The 22,518-nt window shown below is 31.4% G+C and overlaps 3 protein-coding genes across 7 annotated transcripts; 2 read left to right on the top strand and 1 right to left on the bottom strand.

Annotated features, from left to right (window-relative positions):
* Positions 1–2,318: 2,318 nt before the first annotated feature.
* On the bottom strand, positions 2,319–6,406 carry LOC113523416 (histone-lysine N-methyltransferase Suv4-20). The gene is made up of 3 exons (XM_026909385.3): positions 6,112–6,406; positions 5,463–5,794; positions 2,319–5,381 (listed from the first exon to the last, which is right to left on the bottom strand). The coding sequence occupies exons 2-3, from the start codon at positions 5,781–5,783 to the stop codon at positions 3,624–3,626; spliced, it is 2,079 nt and encodes a 692-aa protein (XP_026765186.2). The 5' UTR covers positions 5,784–5,794; positions 6,112–6,406; the 3' UTR covers positions 2,319–3,623.
* Positions 6,407–10,401: 3,995 nt separating this feature from the next.
* LOC113523335 (mitochondrial ornithine transporter 1) lies at positions 10,402–19,034 on the top strand. 5 transcript variants are annotated; one of them, XM_052895673.1, is made up of 8 exons: positions 10,402–10,661; positions 10,920–11,008; positions 11,420–11,503; positions 11,931–12,031; positions 12,106–12,252; positions 13,656–13,788; positions 17,112–17,309; positions 18,818–19,034. In XM_052895673.1, exons 3-8 carry the CDS (start codon positions 11,434–11,436, stop codon positions 18,937–18,939), a joined length of 771 nt encoding a protein of 256 aa, XP_052751633.1. In that variant the 5' UTR covers positions 10,402–10,661; positions 10,920–11,008; positions 11,420–11,433; the 3' UTR covers positions 18,940–19,034. The 5 variants fall into 5 exon arrangements, with proteins under 5 accessions (XP_052751633.1, XP_026765064.1, XP_026765062.1 ...); XM_026909263.3 differs by having other exon boundaries at positions 10,403–10,656; positions 11,787–12,031; XM_026909261.3 differs by having other exon boundaries at positions 10,403–10,661; positions 11,787–12,031.
* Positions 19,035–20,604: 1,570 nt separating this feature from the next.
* On the top strand, positions 20,605–22,269 carry LOC113523501 (uncharacterized). The gene is made up of 2 exons (XM_026909484.3): positions 20,605–21,006; positions 21,606–22,269. The coding sequence occupies exons 1-2, from the start codon at positions 20,681–20,683 to the stop codon at positions 21,832–21,834; spliced, it is 555 nt and encodes a 184-aa protein (XP_026765285.2). The 5' UTR covers positions 20,605–20,680; the 3' UTR covers positions 21,835–22,269.
* The last annotated feature ends 249 nt before the right edge of the window (positions 22,270–22,518 follow it).

The following is a 22,518-nucleotide window of genomic DNA, read 5'->3' as shown; positions in this document are numbered from 1 at the left end:
TGTATTCTGAGGAATTGTTTGAAATGATGCCCACAATCACTGCACCACTTATTATCGCCATAGACAAGGATTTCATCCCCACACGCTTGAACCTTAATTGTCGAGTACAGTGTCGTTTGTTTTCTTCCACGAACGCTAAGACTGTTGAACAAGCTGCCTGTCATTTATCCTAGAGACTACAGTATACTTTTGAAGAGTCAAAAAGGGTACATTCAATTTTCTTCAGGGTCGGCAACGCGCACCCGAGATTCTTACTGTTGCAGGCTTCCATAGGCTACAGTTACTGTGTACCATATATACTTGTTTGCCACCTTCGTGGTATAAAAAAATTCTCATCGTTTATCCTCCACTGATGTACCGCCCTTGATACTATTAGCATAAACGAGTACACCATTCCATTTTTATCCATAAAAAAAAACAACCCAATTATATAAATTTTGGGGTCGGCGTAATGTTTTTATCCTAGATTATTAATACTAAGTCTATGGTTGAGGAGAAAACATTATTAGTGATATGGACTTCCAGTCCTGTTGTTAGCAATATACCTTGGCAGGTCGTTCTCCACGTGGTCCCCCTCCCTGGAAACCATCGTGCTGAATTCCAGATATATTCATCGCGATGGGTTAACTGACCTGCCTTTTAATTCTCATCTATCATTCCTCACTGGTACCCCTCCAGCGTATACCGTTAGCGCAGGCGGTTGCCATTACATTATCATCCATTAGAAAAGTTTATATGTACCTAGTGACCACCATTACTAAGAATCCCTTAACCCAAATGAAATACTACTATCTGGAAATAGTAAACGGGCTGATCATTACAGTATATACTATGCAGTCAATGACGTTCCCGCTATTGAGGACTAGTGTTATGTATAATGTCAGAAACTACACATGCTATTTTTCCCATAGGATCAAAAGATAAGATTTTTTTAATATGTAAATAAAATGAATGTCGCTTATTTGTATGCTGGGGCGCTACCAGTTGGCGCTGGCAAATGACGAAAACATATCTAGACCCATGGTGACGAATTTATAAGCCACGATGGTTTTCAGGGGAACTGCGTGAGTCAATCTTATAGGATATTATTGCTAGCAATAACGCCGCTCGTCCTTATTACTACAAAAATGAAACTGTTATTATTAGCGATGTACTCTTGAAGGTGCATTCCAGTTAAACGCATAGGGTAAGTAATTAAAATAATAGAAACTTGAGGCATTTTATTGTGATTACTTAAATGAAAATATTTCATAATAGCTTATTTGTCAACAATATGCAACTTGTTTCGACTAATTTACTTTTTACATACTATTCCACAAAGGAATATCACAAAAGCTAGTTCATTTACTAGCAATTTATTTTACAGATACTACATTACAACCATTATACCATACCACACACACATTATCTGCCCAATAAATGATGCGCATAGTACTTACTGATGTGACCAACGTTTACCAAGTAGGTATTTATTAAGCATTCTGTAAGTAAATTAAAAAAATGGTCGAAATGAGTTTTAACCATGTTAAACCAAAACATTTTTAAATAATGGAGATAATAATACTCTTACAAATCTAAAGCTCGAGGTGTTATCATTTCCACAATTTTACGTTGGCAAACACGTCACATCATCAGTATTGCCTTGGTAGCCACATACCATCAGTCAAGCTGTATGCTTATTTTCCGTCGTATAAAATTTTTACACAGTATTTTATGTCTTGGATGCTGTCATTGTATAATTTCATTACGTAGGTACCTAGCTACAATATGAACGCAAGGTTTTAAAAAATGGTTATGTGCTGCAGTGAGCCGCCGACATCTAATGCAAACTTCAAATGATTCGGATGAACATGTACCTAGTAGATATTTGTAAAACATGTAATGTCGAACTAAACTTGCGTGAAATATTTTTATAAGTTTTATATAAATCTATAATAAATTATTGGTGCACCAATTACGTAAGTACCTACATAATGGATCTTTTGTCCACTTGTATATAGGTATTGTTTCATGGAAAACTGCATTTTGATACAAAACATATTTGGTAGATACCACTAACAATTATGATAAACTACAATTAGGTTCATAATTCTGTTTTTAGCAATATTATATACATAGAAATTTGTTTACATAATAAAATTGAATAATGTTACGAGTTAAACTTGACTGCCACGTCGGACATACATGCGAAAGTAAAAAAAATACCTATTTATTATCTACCTGCAAAACATTAACAAGTCAAATTAATTAAAATAGATCAAATACTGCGCCAAACCTGGACATTTCTTTCTTCGTGATACATTGACGTGACGTGACATGTGTAGATAGAATCAGTCCTTGTAAAATATACTCAAAAACCTATAATATTTAGAAATTCACTTTAAATTAAATTTGACTACACCTAGCCTATGCCACACATAAACCCTCTGAAAAATAAGAGAATTTATTTAATATTTTACTATGCTCGAAAGACCGAATTAAATAACGATTTTTAGTAAAAAACCCATTAGAATCGGTTCAACAGTTCTGATGTTACAATATCACAGACAAACAAAAACTCGTGATAGCTACAAAACTGTTTTTTTCTGTTTAGTTCAGTCGAAAGTGATAAACGAAATCATTTACATGAAAGCCTATTAACACAAAACAATATTGACGTTTATGTAACTACCTATTTGGTAAAGTTGTATTCGCAGTAATTCCGTTGTTAAATGTAAATATTCAAATAAATCTCGTCAGCACAATTATTAATATATAAGCTTTCTTTATCGGTCAGACCTATATCCTATTTGCAATAATTAATTTACATCGACGTATTTAAGATTAATTTTCCAAGAGGCTCAACCCCTTAATCAGGCGCACATTATATACTATCAAAGATGTTTGCAAATAGCTACAACCATCCCCCCCCCCCTCCCATCACCTTAAATACGCCTATGTCATGACAATTAAATAAGAAAGTTTACTAATTTAAAATATAATTTGTTGCAAAGTACAACAATTGTGTAAATTCTTTATCGCCGTAATGTTTTACATAAAAGCAATATTTTCAAAACCATATGATAATGGATATTACATGAGACATTGTATAAGATATAATAATCTAAAACCCAACGGCTATTTGTAAAATTTAAAACATCTAAAAAATCATGGATTGACTCTATCACGTGGCCGAGAAGGGTATATTACATTGATTGGTTTTTACTTACATTAAATGTGTGGTAAATAGTTTAAATTTACAAATACATACCTACAACCGTTGCATTTCAGATTGTTATACCCTTCTATTCCGCCCTGTATATATTTGGGGGTTTATGTATTATACATAATATGATCTAACATAATTCAGACATGCCTATTTGGCAAATCATAAACAGGTTCTATAAAAACGGGAAATAATAAATTAGTGCTATGAAATAACAAATTTTAGAGTTTCTGATTTTTTGTTTTAATAAATATTTTTCTTGGAATCATCAAATAAAAATCTGATGCCTATCACACAATACTTAAACCAGAAGTTCACATCATAAAATAAATACTAGATAAAATATCCTAGTCAATGAAAATTAAACTAATAATTGAATAATAACGGTGGAAAAATAACCATAAGGTAGTTGCGGCTGTCAGTCTGCCGATATAGCAGTAGGTAAGTCTATAGTACGACTTTCATTGCCAAAAATTAATCTTAAGCGTTTCATGGGGGGTAAGGGACGGATGGGACTGTGTTTTCGATGACGATCTTTCGATCGACGGCGTTTCTTTAAACGTCTTACAGTCTCAGGATCCACACCTTCCAACCGCAACACCTCATATTCAGGCACCTCTGTTGTGGCACCACAATCCATTACTTCTTCTACAACAGGACTTCTCTTAACACGTAATGTTAACTTTAAACCTCTACGTGGTGGAGTACATGGACACTCACTGCTCTTATTAGAATTATCTACCAACCAAGGTGGTGCAGTGTCCAATTCTTTTTTCGATTCTTCAGTCCGATTATTTATATCTATTTTATTTTTGTTCAATCTGCATTCCTTTGATTCACTTGGGTTTACATTTTCTCTAAAGTCATAAATTTCACTTTTAGAACATGCATTATCACTTGTACAATCATCATTGTCATCTGTCTTTTGTTCTTTAATATCAGAATTATTTGGCAGACTTTCCATTCTTCCTTCATTATGTGAACTCATTTGCTGAGATTCTTTTACATTACTTTCACTCTCTGTGTGCCCTAATTCTGTTTTAGTTATATTAAAAACATCTTCCAAAACAAAATTATCTTCTTTCTGTACATCATGTATGGGTTCAGTTTTAACAATAATATTTGTTTCTAAAGAATTAGGCAAATCAGGCTCACCTTTGGGTATTTCAAGGTTCCCTTCTTCTTTCAGTTCCGACCCATCTTTTGAAATTTGTTTCATTTTAGCACAAGTAGTTTGTGCAAAATTATCAAGACGTTTGTGACTTCTCAACACTATTCCACTATGAGAATCTCTACTACTACGTGAACTAGCAGTACTACAACATCGAGAAGGTGGTGCCCGACGTTTTGTATTACCTCTAGGTGGTATAATACCATTTGCAGTACGACCACTATCAGTCCTACGTCGTAATCTCTCACCTCGGCTTGAAGTAGAAGATTCCCTACTGCCCTGTGTTTGTTTATTGACTGCAACATCTGCAATGCAACCTTGGGCTATTAAAAGTTCAGCATCATATTTTGTCAATCCTTTCTGTTTCATTTCTTTCATACTGAGTGGAGATATTATATTAGAATTTTGTCTACCTGTCAATCGGGGTTTTTCAGAATTTTTCCCATTAATCTTTTGACTTTGTTTAGCTTTTGTTCTATTAATTCTATTATCAGTTTCTCTAAATCTGTATCTTGTAGCTTGTTCATCATTATGCGCACTTTTAACAGAAAATGCACCTTTCCCACGTCTCTCACATGTTTCACACTCACAATAACAATTACCATTTCCGAAGAAATCTTCACCATAAAAACAAGTAATCTCCTCACCAACCTCAATATCTCTCAAGACACGAACAAATGCCTTGCCACGATCAGTAGCCTCAAAAGTGCAATTTGGTCGACAATCATGATTTATATATGCTGCGGGTCCTAACCATAACTGTGCACAATTTTTTCTACAGCTGTACATAACAGAAAAATCATTTTTCCCAGTATGGAGAAGTTGTTTTTCTTCATCCTCTGTCATTTCAGCTATACAACCAACAAGAAAATCTATTCTCTCATGCTTAAAAAATTTCTTTGTTGTTGAAATTTTAGCTCCAACTCTGCCTTCTAAAGAATATCTATAGCAAGGTTCTATAACAAAGCCAGCCTTTTTATCAAAAACCCTTAAGTAACGATATATCTGAAATATAAATAACAAAACATTTTTATTATTACTAACATCTTTCATTCATTATTACAATTATGATGTACCTATACTTACATGTTCTCTAAGTTTGCTTTGTTGATGTTTATTTTTACTAAAATGTCTTGGCATCCATTCACCACTGGCTAGTTTAGAATATGCTTTATTATAATCCTGAGTCTGTACAAATTCCTTAATTATTTGCTTAAGTTCTTCCTTATTTGTTTTGATAGGTCTATAACGAATGTTCATTTTGTGTGTAGTGATATTTAAATAGGGATCCACAATAAGTGCCGTAGCCAAGTCGTCGTATTCTGAGAGCTCACGAGGGGTCATTCCCATCGGCTGCATTTTGTGGAGTACTTGCCTCCCTGGGTATGCTGCTGATCCAACAACCATTCTGAAAATACCTGTACACAAAGGACGCAAGATTTTTTTATAACGGTTAATAACAATTTTTTTCCAATTACAGAATAATTTATCTTAACTAAAATAAATATTTATTTATTAAGAGTGTCACGTAATGGTAAAACTTTAACATAATATTGACTCTCAAAGCATTTTTTACAATTTTCTATTAAATAAAAGGACAAACATGGCGGCCCAACATGAACCCAAAAAACGACACGTCAAAACTTGACATTATTTTCAATATATAGCATAAAAAACCTATCTACTATCATAAATATCAACACAGTAAAATATATAAATTCTTTATAACACTTACATAAATCATTTAATACGATTAAGAATCATGTTTAATCCGAGTAACAACTTTACTAACTACTAGCACTTCGAGACGCTAACCTGAAGTTATTTACATATATAATTACATAGCAAGTCATTTAACTTTAAATTCGCTTTTTATACTTCATTCTTAATTAGTGCAAATTAACATGGAATCAAACAGACTTCAAAATAAGTCCCAAGGAAAGCTGAAAAACAACCATGTTTTCGTGTGCTTAATTTTTTTCAGTCCGTAGATATGATTGTATTTTACTATATGGTCTGTCTACGTCGGTTGCATTTGTAAAGATAGCTATCTATTTTCTTACATATATTAAATTTTAAGTTTATGATATATAAGGTTATATTATAAATAATATAAATGTAATTTGAGTATAACAATTTATATTAAAATATCAATTGCTTTTGGAAGAAAATCATTTATTAAATACTTTACATAGTACGACAAAGATAGCAACAAAAATATATTAATTTTTCTTTCTTTGGCCTCGGCTTTTTAGGGTTGCCATTAGCCATTTCTCTTTCAAAGTCAAAGCTATAAGTATAATTTTTACACTTTTTCTTATTGCAATGTCTACATATATTCCAAAAACGAAACTCCTTTCTGTTTAAATTATATGACTTATTAGTATGATTTATATCTAAACTGGAGTTATTTGTTATAGTAACAGTATGGGAAACCTAAATAACACCAACCCTAGAGCCCTTTGGTTCTTCCATTTCATAAAATAAAAATTACCATAATCTACAGGATAATTTAATAATAAATATATATATATATATATATATATATATATATATATATATATATATATATATATATATATATATATATATATATATATATATATATATATATATATATATATAAACTACTAAAGAATACAAATATGCTAGATCTTAAACTTAGTATACCGTACTACGTATTAACAGACTGGCAATACAGTAACAAAAACGAGACGAAAATATAGTACACTTGTGTGCGTGAAATGCAAAAGGTAGCGTAGTAGCTACAAATTCTATAGTTAGATAATTAATCGATTCTGTATACAGTAAATCGAAACTCGAAAATTTCAATTTTATTTAATTACTAGCGGCCCGTCCCGGCGTCGCGTCGCACGGGTGGACATTTTTAACATTTCCCTTCACTGCTCTGCTCCTATTGATCGTAGCGTGATGAAAAGTATACTATAACCTGCCCAGGAGTATGAAGAATAATTGTACCAAGTTTCGTTAAAATCCGTCGAGTAGTTTTTGTTTCTATAACGAACATACAGACAGACAGACAAAAATTTTACTGATTGCAATTTTGGCATCAGTATCGATCACAACTTTGGATATATATTTCATGTACAGAACTGACCTCTCTACAGATTTATTATAAGAATAGATTAGTAATTTAAAGTTAATAATCATTTATTTAACTTCAGTACATATGTAATATAATAAATTGTACGAGTATGTAGTATGTACATACTATGTAATAACTGTTGTAAAATAATTACATTTTTAAAAAATTAATAACTTTGTGGTCTTTATACAATACTAGCTGACCCTGCAAACGTTGTTTTGCCATATACATTATTTCTAGAAAATAGGTGTTTTAGTTCAATCAAAAATAGCTAACACTATATGTTTTTTTTTTTTTTTTATGAGTAAAATGGTAGGCTAACCCAGCCTGCGCTAACGAGATACGCTGGCAGAGCACCAGTGAAGGGTGATAGATGAAAATGAAAACAGGCCAGTTAGCCCATCATGATGAATTCATCAGGAATTAACCATGATAGGTTCCAGGGAGAACCGCGAGGAGGTCGACATGGTTGGGTATATTTCTAGCAATGGGATTCTCAGTCTCCATTACTAACAATCCCTTTCCTCTCACTATAAGCGTGTTAGGATGTAATTATAATTAGAAGAGGAATGAAGCATTGTAGGCAATTAAAATATACTTTATTTAAGTTAGTATATTATTCAAAATAACAAATACATATTAAACTACATTTCTTGATAGCTATTTATACATCGATAATAGTTTTATTTTTTATTTTACTACTAATAATTAAAAAATTAAGAAAGAATAATCTCTCAGCGAGACAGTTTCCTCACGCGAGAACATGCCCCATGTAGTTGTCCGTGGGAAAAGCATGGTATACCCAAATCTAAGCCACAAACAGACAACGTTTGGCCTTGTGACTTATTGATTGTCATTCTATTTGGGAATCTAATTGGAAATTGAATGAATAGGAATCATAGGGATTTGTGGTAGCAATACATTTTCCACTTGCCATTCAAAATGCTGGCTTCGATAAACGTTTTTCATTATCTGCATTGTTTTGTCGAATTTGTTGATCAGATCTTTGTGTTCTTCTATCTTGCATGACTCTAAATTTGATTGTTCGACGACTTTGCATCTTGCTGGTATTCGATACACAATCCACGTCAAGTGCGCGATTGGAATCCTTGCCACCCATAAAGTAAAAATTTAAGAAATTTTCTTAGCATTGGCAACAATAAGCCCATTTTGTAATAAACTTGGCTTTTGATTTGGAACGTAGAATTAAATTTTTGACCGTTTGCAGCAATATTTTCAGTTAGTATTGTTGCTCTGAAAGACGTCATTTGAAAACATGAATTGAATGTGCTAATTAACTTTAGGAACATGATAGAATCTGGATCCGTACCGATAAATAAGCCATGAAATGATTCTACTAGTGCTTCAATTTCCGTTAGTTGCACTTTCCTGATGAGCAACACATCTCGACTGGCTTTAAATTTAAATGCATGACAGTGCGGCCATGCCTTGTCCATAGTACCAATGACCACTTAATAGCAACTTAAAAGATAAAATTTGCACTGAAAAGTTAAAATGATATGATGACGTATAACAGTCTTTGGGATCGAGACACATATAAAACACAAAAAAAATAGACGAAAACTGTAAGAATAAAAGTGAGAAAAAGTAGGCCGGTTTCGTTCTCATCCCTACTACGTGATGTAACTGATCGATTGGTAGTTGATCAGTTATCGACCGGTAGGAGTTGATGATTAATTTAAATTTAGAAAAAAGATATAATTAAAGTAAATTATAATTATAAACTATACATAATAATTTCTCGTACTACAATTATTATATTCTATTGCCATCTTGCAACCCTATTTTGGAAAATAAAAATCGCGATTAAAAAACAGAGGTTGATCGTTAAAGGGTAAAAATTTGAAATTGTATGTATTTTTCAATGCTAAATCATAAAAATAATAAAAATAAAAAAATTTTCAAAAAAATTAAAATTTAAGGGTGGGTCACACTTATCATTGCGGGCTATGAAAAAATAGATATTGACCGATTCTCAGACCTACCCAATATGCACACAAAATTTCATAAAAATCAGTTAAGTCCTTTCGGAGAAGTTTGGTAACAAACACCGCGACACAAGAATTTTATATATTAGATAATAGTCTGTTACCTTTGTCAATTTGTTGAATCGATACAATCGAGAATTTGAAATTAAAATTTGTAGATATAATGGGTATTTGTTATTATTTTCATTTGAATACTTGAGCCTTAGAAATATTAACTTATAAGGCTCAAATTAAATGTGATAATTTTCTCTGTCGATTCATATGCAAAATATTTGTTATGGTTCTAAATATTGCATTTAAAATGTTGTTCACATAAAACATGAAATTGTGTTTTCTCTATTTATTACATTCAGATAAAGCACTCTTAATTATTATAACTAACTACATTTACTTGAAAGTATTATTTTTATGTGTTGAAATGAAATTACCACTTCAATACGTAAAAATAATTGGGATTGAATTATTTCGTTCATTCTCTCGTCAAAACAGCTTATAGCCTATGTTGTGAAAATTATTATCCTATTTTTTCTCTCACTCAGATTATACAGATTATTATATTTTCTATCTCGTGCATTGCAATCTGTATACTTTATAATTTAAGTGCTAGATATACTCAGCTGATTGATTTAGAAAAAATCTCATCTTAACTCTATCTCTTTGAATCTTTTTATTTTTATTTTAGTAACGGTCTAGCGCAAGCCTGCTAAATCATCTACCATCGATAACAGTAGATGCAATGAGCATTATAATACGGATTTTACTTTCTATCCATACTTTAATTTAATATTTTTGTAACGATGTTTATATTGATATCATTAACTCTAATAAACATAGGTAAGCATCTCTATCTTTGCTTTATACTCCTTGGTCTGTGAATGGAATTGCACGATTATGGCAACACTTTTTAGAGTTTGCTTTTCGTAAAGATACATGCTTCAATTCAAATCACAGATAAGATAAATTATTATTTAAATACTTCAGAGATAAATTGTTTGGTTTTTCTATTGTAATGAATTTTTTATCATAACCTAACAGTGAGACATTTTTATATTGACTAATATAAATTTTAGTAAATAGAATTAAGTTTTGAATTTTGATATTAATTGCAATAAAGTGTGATAACTATTCAATAGTTTATTTGTATGTAGGTGCTTATTCGAAAAAAGTAAGGTAAATTTTATCCAAAATTTATAAATTATGTAAAAGTAACACATTGAAATATATATGTTTTTATTTTTTATATATCAATTATTTTTATATATCAGTAGACAATGGATGCTACTTATTTTAGTGGCATCCTTAAAATATTAATTTTATATTAAAAAAAAATTATAAGTTTAAATTGTAAGTTTTACTTAATTATTTATCTAGTCTCATTCACAGAAGCCGTATTTCCACTGAAAAATATATTTTTTATTTTGATAACAGGAGCTAGCCTAAATAAAAAGATACCTGAATAGGTATAAAATATAAAACTGGACATTTCAGAGTTGTATACTTTGGAGGACGGATCTTATGTAAGTTCTTATCTAAAACCTTATATACTTCAAGATTTTGAAATAGTATAATAAATCTAAAATAATTCATCAAACAATTAATGGAAAGGACTCTCTCATATCATGCATTTCCACATCCTGGCTGATAAAAAATTCTCTTAACAAGTGTATACATTCTGTTTTCCTTTTATATTATAACAATATAATTATACAGTATAACTTACTACAATGAACTATAAATATCTATTATTTTTATCATCTCTAAAACTACGTTACTATGGAGCAAAATTTGCTTGTGGTGTTATGCAATATCTTCATCAATTATATATTAATTTTGATGATTTTTTAAGATCTCATTAGAGCACTATGTAGAATGATTTTTAACTTCAAAATTAATTAATATACTTAATATGTTATTTTATCTTATTTAAGAATACATATTAAATATGGCTCACTCTGCTAATACATCTGGAAACTTGAAGAATGGTATCATTGACTTCACTGCGGGTTCTTTAGGTAAATTTCAGTATTACTATTATTTGTTGCATATAGAAATAAAACTGGTCAAATGTGAGATTAACTCACATGCTGAGCATTCTGTATATAAAAGAATCTGTAAATAGGTCTATGTTGTGAGATTTTTAGTAATGTGTAAAAAATATAGAGTCATAATCTATTAGAAATTTTAAAGAAATATTTAAGTGGTATCACTATTGCCATGCTGCAATGCATGCATGCAATCTCAATTTATGCCTAAACAGTTTCTTTTAAATGTTATTTATTAATAATGTGTTGACAGGTGGTGTTGCAGTTGTGTATGTTGGTCAACCTTTAGATACTGTAAAAGTAAAAATGCAAACATTCCCACATCTCTATACAGGAATGTATAACTGTTTGAAACAAACTCTTAGAAGTGATGGTGTAATACGTGGTTTATATGCAGGCACAACTCCTGCCATCTTGGCCAATGTTGCTGAAAACTCAGTTTTGTTTGCTGCCTATGGTTACTGCCAGAAGTTTGTGTGTGCAGTAACAGGAACACAGGTTATTGTTTAACAAACTTTAATAATACATTATCTTTCCATTTCTTTCATTATGTAAATAAAAGTATGTTTTAGAGTGTAGAGCAGCTCTCAGCATTGGGTAATGCATCGGCAGGTTTCCTTGCCGCATTCTTCTCATCATTCACATTGTGCCCGACAGAACTGATCAAATGTCAATTGCAAGCGATGAGGGAGGTCAACGTGCAAGGCTCACAGACAGCTGTAAAGTTAAATTGTTTTTATTAATTCTCAGTAGAATAAGCTGTATAGTTATAGTATTTAACTTGCTATGCTGCTTTTTCTAGACATACAGTACGTATATTTATAAAACAATCTGATATTACTCATTTAATAATAGAACTGGTAAGAAATAATAAATATCAACAATATATTGGTAATCAATTACATATAAAGACCTTTTAGTTAATGAACATGTTATTATTTTGTCAAATAAGGAAAAACAAGATGAAGTATATGGATTTTGATTATAATACATCATCGCATAGTCTTTTGCCAATGAAAATTTTAGTCAATAGTATATAATATATATGTAGTATATAACTAGTATACAATAACATTAAAAAAAATACCTTTATGTTTCATGTCTATATTGATAAGTGTGAAATCATATGTTCACTACTAATTTTATATATATTCTTTATTGCACTAAAACATACGATAACAACAATAAGTTAATAACAATGTCAGCAAAGACGAACTTATCTCTAAAAGAGATTTCTTCCAGTCAACCTAACACAGTAGCATAAGAAGTAGTGAATGGGCAGTAGTATTATATGTATTTGAAATACATCATTGACTTAACAAAATGAGGATATCTGCTGAAGAACTAAAGTGACTGACAAACCTGAAAGATAAGCAAATCGAAGTAACAAAGGGTTGGTCAAATAACTCAAATAACTAACGACTGATAGGAAAGTCCTGAGTGGCGTAAATGATGACGTGTAATGCATGGCAGAGAGTCAATAGATGCTGGTGGTTAGGAATCGTTTCTTATGGCAGCCTATGTTCAGTAATAAACAGTTAATGACTGATATGATGACGATGACAATTGACTCATCACGAATGCGTTATGATAATTATGCATACTCGAGTTCAAAATCTTGTTGTAATTTATGTAAAAGTCTCAAAAACATCAATTCTTCAAATCATAAACATATAAATATTGACTTTATTCTCAATAGAATGTAAATATCATTACGCTTCCTTCTTTATCGGAGATGCAAAGAAAATCAAATAATTATATCTTCTGAACTAGAACTCGACATGATATTAAACTCGCTTGCCCTGAATAAAATTACGCTTTGCATGAATTAGTGATTTAAAGACATAACAGCCACTAAATTGCATATTTAATGCTATTATCGTAAACAAAAATTGTAATTCGATAGACAAGAGTAAAATTATAAAAGTTACGAATTCAAAATTGATATCTAAAACTATTGTGTGTCTCTAAATTAAAAGAACATAATTTGCTTATCACTTGTTTGTATATAATATTAATTATCAACATATACCAATCGTTTCATGTAATATCGTCATTAGTAACTATGTTTTATTATGTATATAATATATCTTATTAATTCATTATGTCTATATTTTCACAGATTAAAGTGACGCCCTTACAGTTAACACAACAAATTTTTAGACAATATGGAATACAAGGACTGTTTAGAGGTCTTGTACCGACAATCATGAGGGAAATGCCAGGATATTTTTTCTTTTTTGGAGGATATGAAGGTAATTACAACCATCCATTAACCCTAGACCACTAACCTTCCAGAGTACCCTATTAAAACTAACCATTCGTCGTTTGTGTTTTTAACGTGGTATTTTTAGGTGAATTATGCTGATTTTTATCTAAATTCTTCTGAACAATTAAATAACATAGACATTTTTTAAAGTAATGAGAAATATTTATAAATCATTTTTATAAGGCCGTGTTTTTCATGTCAAAAAAACGTTATAAAATTATTATTTAAACAAAAAAAAATATCTTCTCTTAAGTACTTATAGCGAGATCGTAATATAAAAAAATATATAAAAGCTATTTTTTGTCTGCGCAATAGGATCAATCTTATGTTCATTAATGGGGAGCAAATGGATTAACAGCTCTATTGGTAGCAATATCTACCTTTTTCTTATATTATGACCTGTTGATACAGACTCATTTCTCGACGTCCACGCAGTTCCCACCTTCAACATCACCAATCTTACATTTTGTATTTTCGTTTTTGTATGTTTGTGGGCTTTGCATGTGTTTCATCCATCACTATTGGGAATGCAATTCTTTCATATAATTACAACGGCTCATTATCTTTTGTACCAGAGTTACCATATGAATTATGTAGCTATTGATACAAGCAATTTCAAAATCACAAGTTAAACAAGTCATCACCGAACACATCTGGTCAAATCTTCATTTATATTATAAATTTGGCTTATGTGTCTCGAGATTTGTATTTTTCGCGCGTATGTATGTTTGTAATGAATAAACCATCAAAAAACTACTTTGCCTAATCTTTCAGAATTTCTCTTTTATTGGATCTTGTACCCACAATTGTCAGTCTATAAGGCTCCAGAAGTAATTGTTTCGCCAAGGGTTAGAAGCTTATCATTCACGTTTCTGTTCGTAACATAGATGCTATATTTATTTCTCCCAAAGCAAGAAAAGATATGGAGCACAGTCGATCATATATATATATATATATATATATATATACATCTCCCACAGGCCAACAGTTGCTCATCAATTGTGACGTTGCTTCCTAGTTATCTCGACACTTAGTTATGAGTTTCCCATTCTCTCTTATCGTGTAAAAATCATCTTTCTGTCGAATCGAAACGTTTTGTCGTATCGAAGACATCGCAAAAGTAACAAATCGTAACATGCGTATCTTGTACCAGAATACTCAGTGTTGAAGAGTTCTTCGAAAAATGGTTGTCTTTGAGAGCTGCAGTCAAAACTAGAATGCCGATAAGCCTTCGTTACACGTATTATTCTGCGTGGAAGATAATTGGTCATAGTTTTCTTTTTTGACACCAATTTCTTCATTCGTCCACTTCACTATGATGTCCACTATCTCATCTGTAAAGAACTGGCTGAACAACACCAGTGCTTAACAGCTCGAGTTTTCTAGGATTAATCGGCGCTCTGCAGAACGTCCTTTGCTGGTGGCCCAAACATTTTTTACCACGTTTACTTTGTGTCATGTCCGTTAATGTGGACCTAAATCAAGTGGTGTTTGTGACGTCGATCGGAGAATGTTTATGTTATTTCGAACGACGAGTAATCACCGATTAAATCATTATCTTCATTTTCAGCATAATTCACTCTCTGAATAGCATCAGTTATCTTCTTCCGATAGTGGTCTTTTGCATCACAAAGAAAACTGCGAAATAAAATTTGTTTAAATATGAAAAGTGACACAAACACTAACCATTCGTCGAAACGACGACTAAATATTGAATATCTCAAAAACTTTAAAACTTCACACAACCGTTTCTAAAGAGCGAGAGGCACTGTTGACAAGTCGCGACACGATCACTGGCGCCCGCTTTAAAAAGAGATGCATTGGAACGCGATTTGACGAGTGCTGTTTTGTGTGGAGTTCGATTTTCATAAAAAGACATAGATTTTTTTTTTATGTGCCAAATCTTATACCGTGTTTTTCGATAAATTTATTATTATATCTCCGTTGCGCGGGAGAATAGTTGATTAATGTCCTCTATTGGTAGCGATATACCCAATCCGACCTCCACGGTTTATCTATCACTATAAGCTAACTGACCTGCATTCATTTTCAGCCATCATCCTTCAGTGGTACCCCGCCAGCGTATATCGATAAGACAGGCGAGATTACAATTCCATTATCGCCCATTAAAAAACCTGTCACGTCACGTCATCATGATGAATTCGTTAAAAATTAATGACCATGTTTTCCAGGAAAGACCGCGTGAACGTCAACTTGATAGAGTATATTTCTAGCAATGGGGTTTTCACATCTCTTTACTAACAATCCTTTCCTCCCATAATAGGCCTACGAGTATTACCACTTATCGCGCGATAGTTTTATTTTGTTCTGCTTCCCTGGTATTGTTTTGATGATGGTGCTATTTAACACTTACAACTGTCACCATGTACGAAGTATAATATCAAAGTTATCTATGAATTTATGCCCAATTTCAAAATCACAAGCAAATGAGAGACTTGATATACATACATACTCACTAATATTACTACATTTTCACTAATATTATAAAGAGGAAAGATTTGTATTTTTGTATGTATTTTTGTAATGAATAAACTCAAAAACTACTTTGCCAATTTCAAAATTTATTGCTAATTGTCAATAATTGTCAATATTTATTGCTAGAAAAGATTAGGGATCCTTACTAAAACTTTAGTAACGTAACTCAAGGTGTAAAAAATGCTATAAAATATCTTTCGTCGTGTGCGCTGTATTGGTAATAGAACAAAAGTTTAATTCAAAAAAGAGTATATTCCTTTTTAAAAGGCTGCAATGCTGCTGGTGTTGTGGGTGATCATGGGCGGCGGTAGTCACTTACCATCAGGTGAGCTGCATGCTCGTTTGCCCCCTGTGTTGTATATATATATATATATATATATATATATATATATATATATATATATATATATATATATATATATATATATATATATATATATATATATATATATATATATATATATATATATATATACATATATACTATATATATATATATATATATATATATATATATATATATATATATATATATATATATATATACATATATACGTATATATATATATATATATATATATATATATATTATATATATATATATATAGGTGCTTTCAAAGCAAAAAAAATACTATACCTACTGATTTATACAGGCGAAGCCACGAAATATAGCTAGTTCTAAATAAATTAGCAAGTTTTGTATATGGAATCAAACCAATTACCTACTTATATCCTTTCGTAATAAGCCGAATATTATATATAAGTGACTGCGTAACTTGGCGTAATCGTAATTTGTTTTGATAATATTCACAGGTACAAGAAGCTTACTTACTAAACCAGGCCAATCAAAAGATGACATAGGTTTTGTAAAGACGATGATCTCTGGAGCCGTCGGTGGATTGGTTCTATGGACTGTTATATTTCCCTCTGATGTAATTAAATCTCGAGTACAGATATCAAATCAAAGTCAAAAGTTTTTAACAGTCGGCTATGAAATAGTTAAAAAAGAAGGTTTGTATAATTCTTATCAATTATATAAATGTGAAAGTGCATATGAGATACGATCTCATGGCTTTTAACAGCATTCGTGGTATTTGAAATGGAAAAGGATAGAATCTGCTTTTATCTCGTTCAATAAGTTTATTCTAGTCACAGGGACAAAGTCTCGGGCTAAAATAAGTATCTCAAGAGGGCACTCAATGGTAGGAAACGGTCATATTTATAATAGGTCATAAAATATTATAGGGTCATAAAAGGACGTAGGAATTTTTTTTTATGGTACCCACATTAAAAAACAAGTTGACTGTTCACCTGATTTATGCACTGTTTCCAAATTTCGCCACTGCTTAAGATTTTTTAAGAGACTCAATGTCGTTGTGTCGTTTAGAGCAGCATGCCGTCTAAAATTGACCATAATTTGAAGTCTAAAGGGTTGAGGTCTGGGCTAGATGAGAGCCAGTCTTCAGCTCTTATAAAGTCCGGAACGTTGGTTTTAAGCCAGGCTTGGATAGTTCGTGCCTTGTGACCAGGTGCATAGCCCTGCTGGAAAATCCACAGTATATCTTTAAAAAGTGTATTGCTGAGAAGTTTCACAACACGATCCAAGACTGTATCTTGATACACTTTGACTGAAGTTTTCACTCCTTTTTCACAAAAATGTAGTTTTGTGACTCCTTGATAAGATATGCCCCACCAAACCATCACTGACGCAGGATGCTTTAAAACTGAGAGCGTATACTTTATCATTTTGCTTATTGTAGTGTTCTTCAATTGTGAAAGTTTTTTCATCTGTAAAGAGGATATTTCTGTAACTTTCACCTTTGATCGATCGACTCTATTTAAATGTAAAGATTGATTTAGGGCATGTCCTGTATATCGACGATAAGCACCGAGCTTTAGATCTTGTTTTATAATATGTTAAATAATGTGACAGAGTCCTAGCGGGAAACTTCATTTCTATATTTTTTGGTTCCTAATGGGGTTTCGACGAATTCTGGCTTTAACAGCATTGACAACCTTTGTTGTTCTAACAGCACGCGGCCGCCCCAATCTTTTCTGGCCTTCGACGAAGGAAGTGTTGTTGTATCTGTTGATAGTACGATATACGAACATACGGCTGATACCAAGCTTTTGAAGTGTCTGCAATATGACCAGCGAGTCCATACCCACTTTGTTCAAGGCGATTACTGCAATCCTATTTTCTTTAACACCCCATTCCATATTGTAATTTGATAATGAACAAGAAAAAATATGTGAAATGGCGCGAAATCCAAAGTTTTTAAAATTATAAACGTATTCCCTTATTCAAAATAATTAAAAAGTTGAAATAAAGAAAAGTTTTTATGTAAGAGTATTTATGGCCAGACTAGTTACTTCCAAACCCATTCTACTGCCGTATCATGTATTTCAAATCGAAACAGTAGTTATTTTTTTTTAAGTTTAATATTAATTTTTTAATTAGTTAGGATCTTTTAAGTGTATATATGAGCTGATTTCTCAAATATTTCCATTGTTTTCAGGCATACTAGCGTTGTATAACGGACTTAAGCCCACTCTAGTTAGAACCATACCAGCAACTGCCGTTTTATTTGTTGTATACGAATATTCAAAAAAATTTATGCACAACACGTTTGGTGACTAAACTATCAATAGTTAAAATCGTTGTTATTTTATTGTTACTGTTGTAATTAATATTGAATATTATAATAAAAACTGTTACAATTGTATACCCAGAAACTTTTTTATTTATCTGTACATTACATGGAAACTGCTGAAAAAGTTTTCATATAATTTTAACTACCTATTAGGTACTTAATTATTTTTTCAGATTTAGATTTAAGACGATTTATTCAATTTTTAAAACACTAAATTGACTGCTCTTATGATGGAGGTGGAAAATTATTATTGGAACTTTGTAATAAAATAACCCCATCAAATTTATGTTAATCAATAGTTGATTAGCATATAATATCAAAGAAATAAAATCACTGAATCTAGTTCCCATGATTAACCAGAACAAAGTGTCCTAGCGCCACTGTACGAGAAGATCCGATTCCAGATAGCGCTAGAATTAAGGGTTGGAAGAAATTGGTTAGTATAATTGTATTATATACGCATTTTGAAATTTCTCACAATATGATTTTACATCTAAAAACAAGGATCTTTTTGAACGTAAATTATTAACAAAATATACAGTCTAAATAGCCAGCGAAAGTAAATATGTACCACATCCTATTATTGTGACGCAACGATATCCAGTTCTTACTCTATTATCTATACATTATTGACCCGTAAATAGATTACAGACCCAAATCTGCTTCCAATGCTGTCATTATTTATATGAAGCGATAACAGTTATCGTTTTACCAGATAAAACATTTTGTTATTTTCTAACTTAACTATGTTTAGAAATGCATTTGTTTTCATTGATTTATTGTATTCTAATGTACCTACTTACACTAGATGCGCTTACAGATTCATTTATTAGTAAATTTTTACTCGCCTGCATTTACATCCGTTTTTTATACGTCACCTAAGAGTATTTTCAAGTAAAGTGTCTTTGATGTATTTTTTGAGTGAAAACGGAATGATACCATAAGCCGATAGCGATAGCGGGGTGCTTCTGCTGTCGGATTACGCTGTGCTAATAAGGATGCGGTCAGATCATTTTTGCCATCATTAGAAATGGGGTTGACGACTAATTGTCTTCATTTCTATCAGTCTCTGACCCATCGTGATATAGGTAGGCTATATAACATACTATATAGAACACATTGGAAACCCAGGAATCTTGAATCGGGAATAATGGGCCAATTGATCTGACTTAATTCTTACCTAATAACATTTATTGTTAGTAATGGGAATCTAACAGCCCTATATAATGCTAGCAGATATACCCTGTCAGGTTGATTTTCACACGGTTCCCTCTGAAAATCATTTTAGTTAATTCTCTATGAAATCTTCACCATGGGCTGACTGACCTGCTTTCATTTTCACTTATCATATCTTACAGAGGGGGTATCGTATACCAATAACACAGGCGGAATTACCATTCCATTATCATACTTTAAAAAAATAAAGTTACGTAGGTATATTATAACTGTCAAAGTAAATTAGAAATTTATGTTTTGATTTGTCTTGTAAGAGGTATAGGAGGATATTCCAATATTTATAAGTCGATTCGATTTTTTTACAATACAAATGGAAACAAAGTACACTAAACTAGGTTAGTATTATTATCATCTATGGTATCGTTGCTTGTTGTAACCCTTGGTTATACACGTAATTTATTCGAAGTTTAAATTCGTGTGACTAGCACTGTCAAATTTCTATTTCTATTTATTTCTGTTCCAATTCTGTGATAATCATTAAAACATTTTATTATGTCGTCTGACGATTGCCAAATACAGAATATATATCGATACTCTAGAAAGACGTTAAAAAAGAATCGCAGAGCACAAGAACACGAATTACACAGTCCAAGGGAAAATTTGAATGTTGAAATGAATGAGAGATCTCCGAGAAGTGATCTAAGAAACGATGATTTCGTGTACTCGTCTCCTGGTTGCAGTTGCGAAGTGGACCAAGAAGCAGACGCGGCTAATATTTTGCATAAAAAGTGCCCTGTTATAAATTTAGCTCAACAGCAACTTCAAAGGCTTCTAGATGAAACTGATAAATTACTTAGTGATAATCCAAGGTGTAGCAGGTATCTAATTTTTACCAGCATATTCTAAGACCCATATTTTTAATATATATACCAAATAAAAAAGAGAACGAACTATATGTTCATTATTTTAAAATGTTAATATGAGAAATTGTTTAAAATGAAAATGCTGGTCTAAATAGGGGAAAGAATATTAATTTTTTTATGCAACTTAGAATGACAAACAAGCTGCCGGCCTACTTAATAGAAAGTGATAACTGTCGCCTATAGATATGAAATATAACAGACAATATCGTTGTGTCAGATGAAAGTATACTTTTCATGCGTTACCTTTCCTAAGAACTAAGGAACTTACTATGATAGTTGAAATATATAATAAACATTCTGTTAAACATATACGAATACTAATTACATTGTAACTCGACAACGTTTGTACGTATTTAGGAAAAAATTATACGATTGAAAATCCAAACATTAATTTTAAAAAAAAAAAAATCTCTGTATGTTTGGTGACGTAACAAAAATTACTACACCAAATTTAATGTGCATTTCACAGTTGTACTCTTGAAGATTTAACTTATATTCCGAAATCCGCGTGTACGGATAGATAGAATACTTATTTATTCATTGTATGTTTTCAGGCCATTGCATGATTTTCTGTACTCTTGTAAAGAGTTACTTTTGAAACAGAACAAGTATATACTATTGGTATTAATCGCTGTAGCTTTTATTTTTGGCATATTGTTGGGTGCTGCTACCTGTGGCTCGTACCTTGGACGATATAACAGTCCCATTTTAACATGTATAGATAACTTTTTTATTTCGGAAACATATCCGATAGGTTATGATAATTTTCTTAGTATTGTATAATTTTTCGCTTTGTTAATCGTTATTTTAAATACCTAAATACATACTTTTAAGCACTTACCGCCTAATTTAATCTATTAACATGAATTTGAATTATCTAAAACGGCCCTGTAGTTTTATTTATTTAAGGTAGTGTAACTAATAAATGAACACTGGATCGCTTTTCTGTAGGTCTTACTTGTTGTCGACTGTTGGTCCATAACTTTTGTTATAATTATCAAATATACCTATTTCAGAATTTACTCATATTTAAAACTCCATAGTTTCGCATGTCTAAACTACTATAAAAAAGTAATTTGTTAAAAATATGCGATTCTGCCTTATAGATGAACACTATATCTACTTTAATTATAAACATTTTGTACCCAATTATTGAACTAACATTTTGATAGAGTTATATGCGTATTTTAACCCTTAATCAGGCCCCATGTGCACTGGCATTAAAACATATTTTTAAATATGGTGTGTTCTTAATTTTACCTGTACAATGTATACGTAAGATCTGTTTCTTAAAAAATATTAAAATTAAGACAAAAAAAAAAGTGGTCGTATTATGCACTATGCCTGTCAAGGAGCTCTCTGTCGTTTTATAATTTGTTTCCATTATCCCTATTTTTTAATCAATGATTAAATTATTTTTTTACGCTACTAGATTTTTAGAATGTTATTTTTGTTAAAAAAAAAAAA

Source organism: Galleria mellonella, unplaced genomic scaffold, assembly GCF_026898425.1.
Source record: "Galleria mellonella isolate WM207_F2 unplaced genomic scaffold, CSIRO_AGI_GalMel_v1 utg300, whole genome shotgun sequence".
NCBI lineage: Eukaryota > Metazoa > Arthropoda > Insecta > Lepidoptera > Pyralidae > Galleria > Galleria mellonella.
This window is presented reverse-complemented; position numbering and strand designations above follow the sequence as displayed.

Bases quoted from the DNA above. Each gene is read 5' to 3' on its own strand.
- LOC113523416 (XM_026909385.3), bottom strand. From the start codon at position 5,783: ATGGTTGTTGGATCAGCAGCATACCCAGGGAGGCAAGTACTCCACAAA. The intron at 5,382-5,462 runs GTAAGTATAGGT...TTTATATTTCAG, and splicing joins AAAGCAAACTTAGAGAACAT to ATATATCGTTACTTAAGGGT.
- LOC113523501 (XM_026909484.3), top strand. From the start codon at position 20,681: ATGTCGTCTGACGATTGCCAAATACAGAATATATATCGATACTCTAGA. The intron at 21,007-21,605 runs GTATCTAATTTT...GTATGTTTTCAG, and splicing joins GATAATCCAAGGTGTAGCAG to GCCATTGCATGATTTTCTGT.
- LOC113523335 (XM_026909263.3), top strand. From the start codon at position 11,434: ATGGCTCACTCTGCTAATACATCTGGAAACTTGAAGAATGGTATCATT. The intron at 12,032-12,105 runs GTTATTGTTTAA...AGTATGTTTTAG, and splicing joins GTGCAGTAACAGGAACACAG to AGTGTAGAGCAGCTCTCAGC. The intron at 17,310-18,817 runs GTTTGTATAATT...CATTGTTTTCAG, and splicing joins TGAAATAGTTAAAAAAGAAG to GCATACTAGCGTTGTATAAC.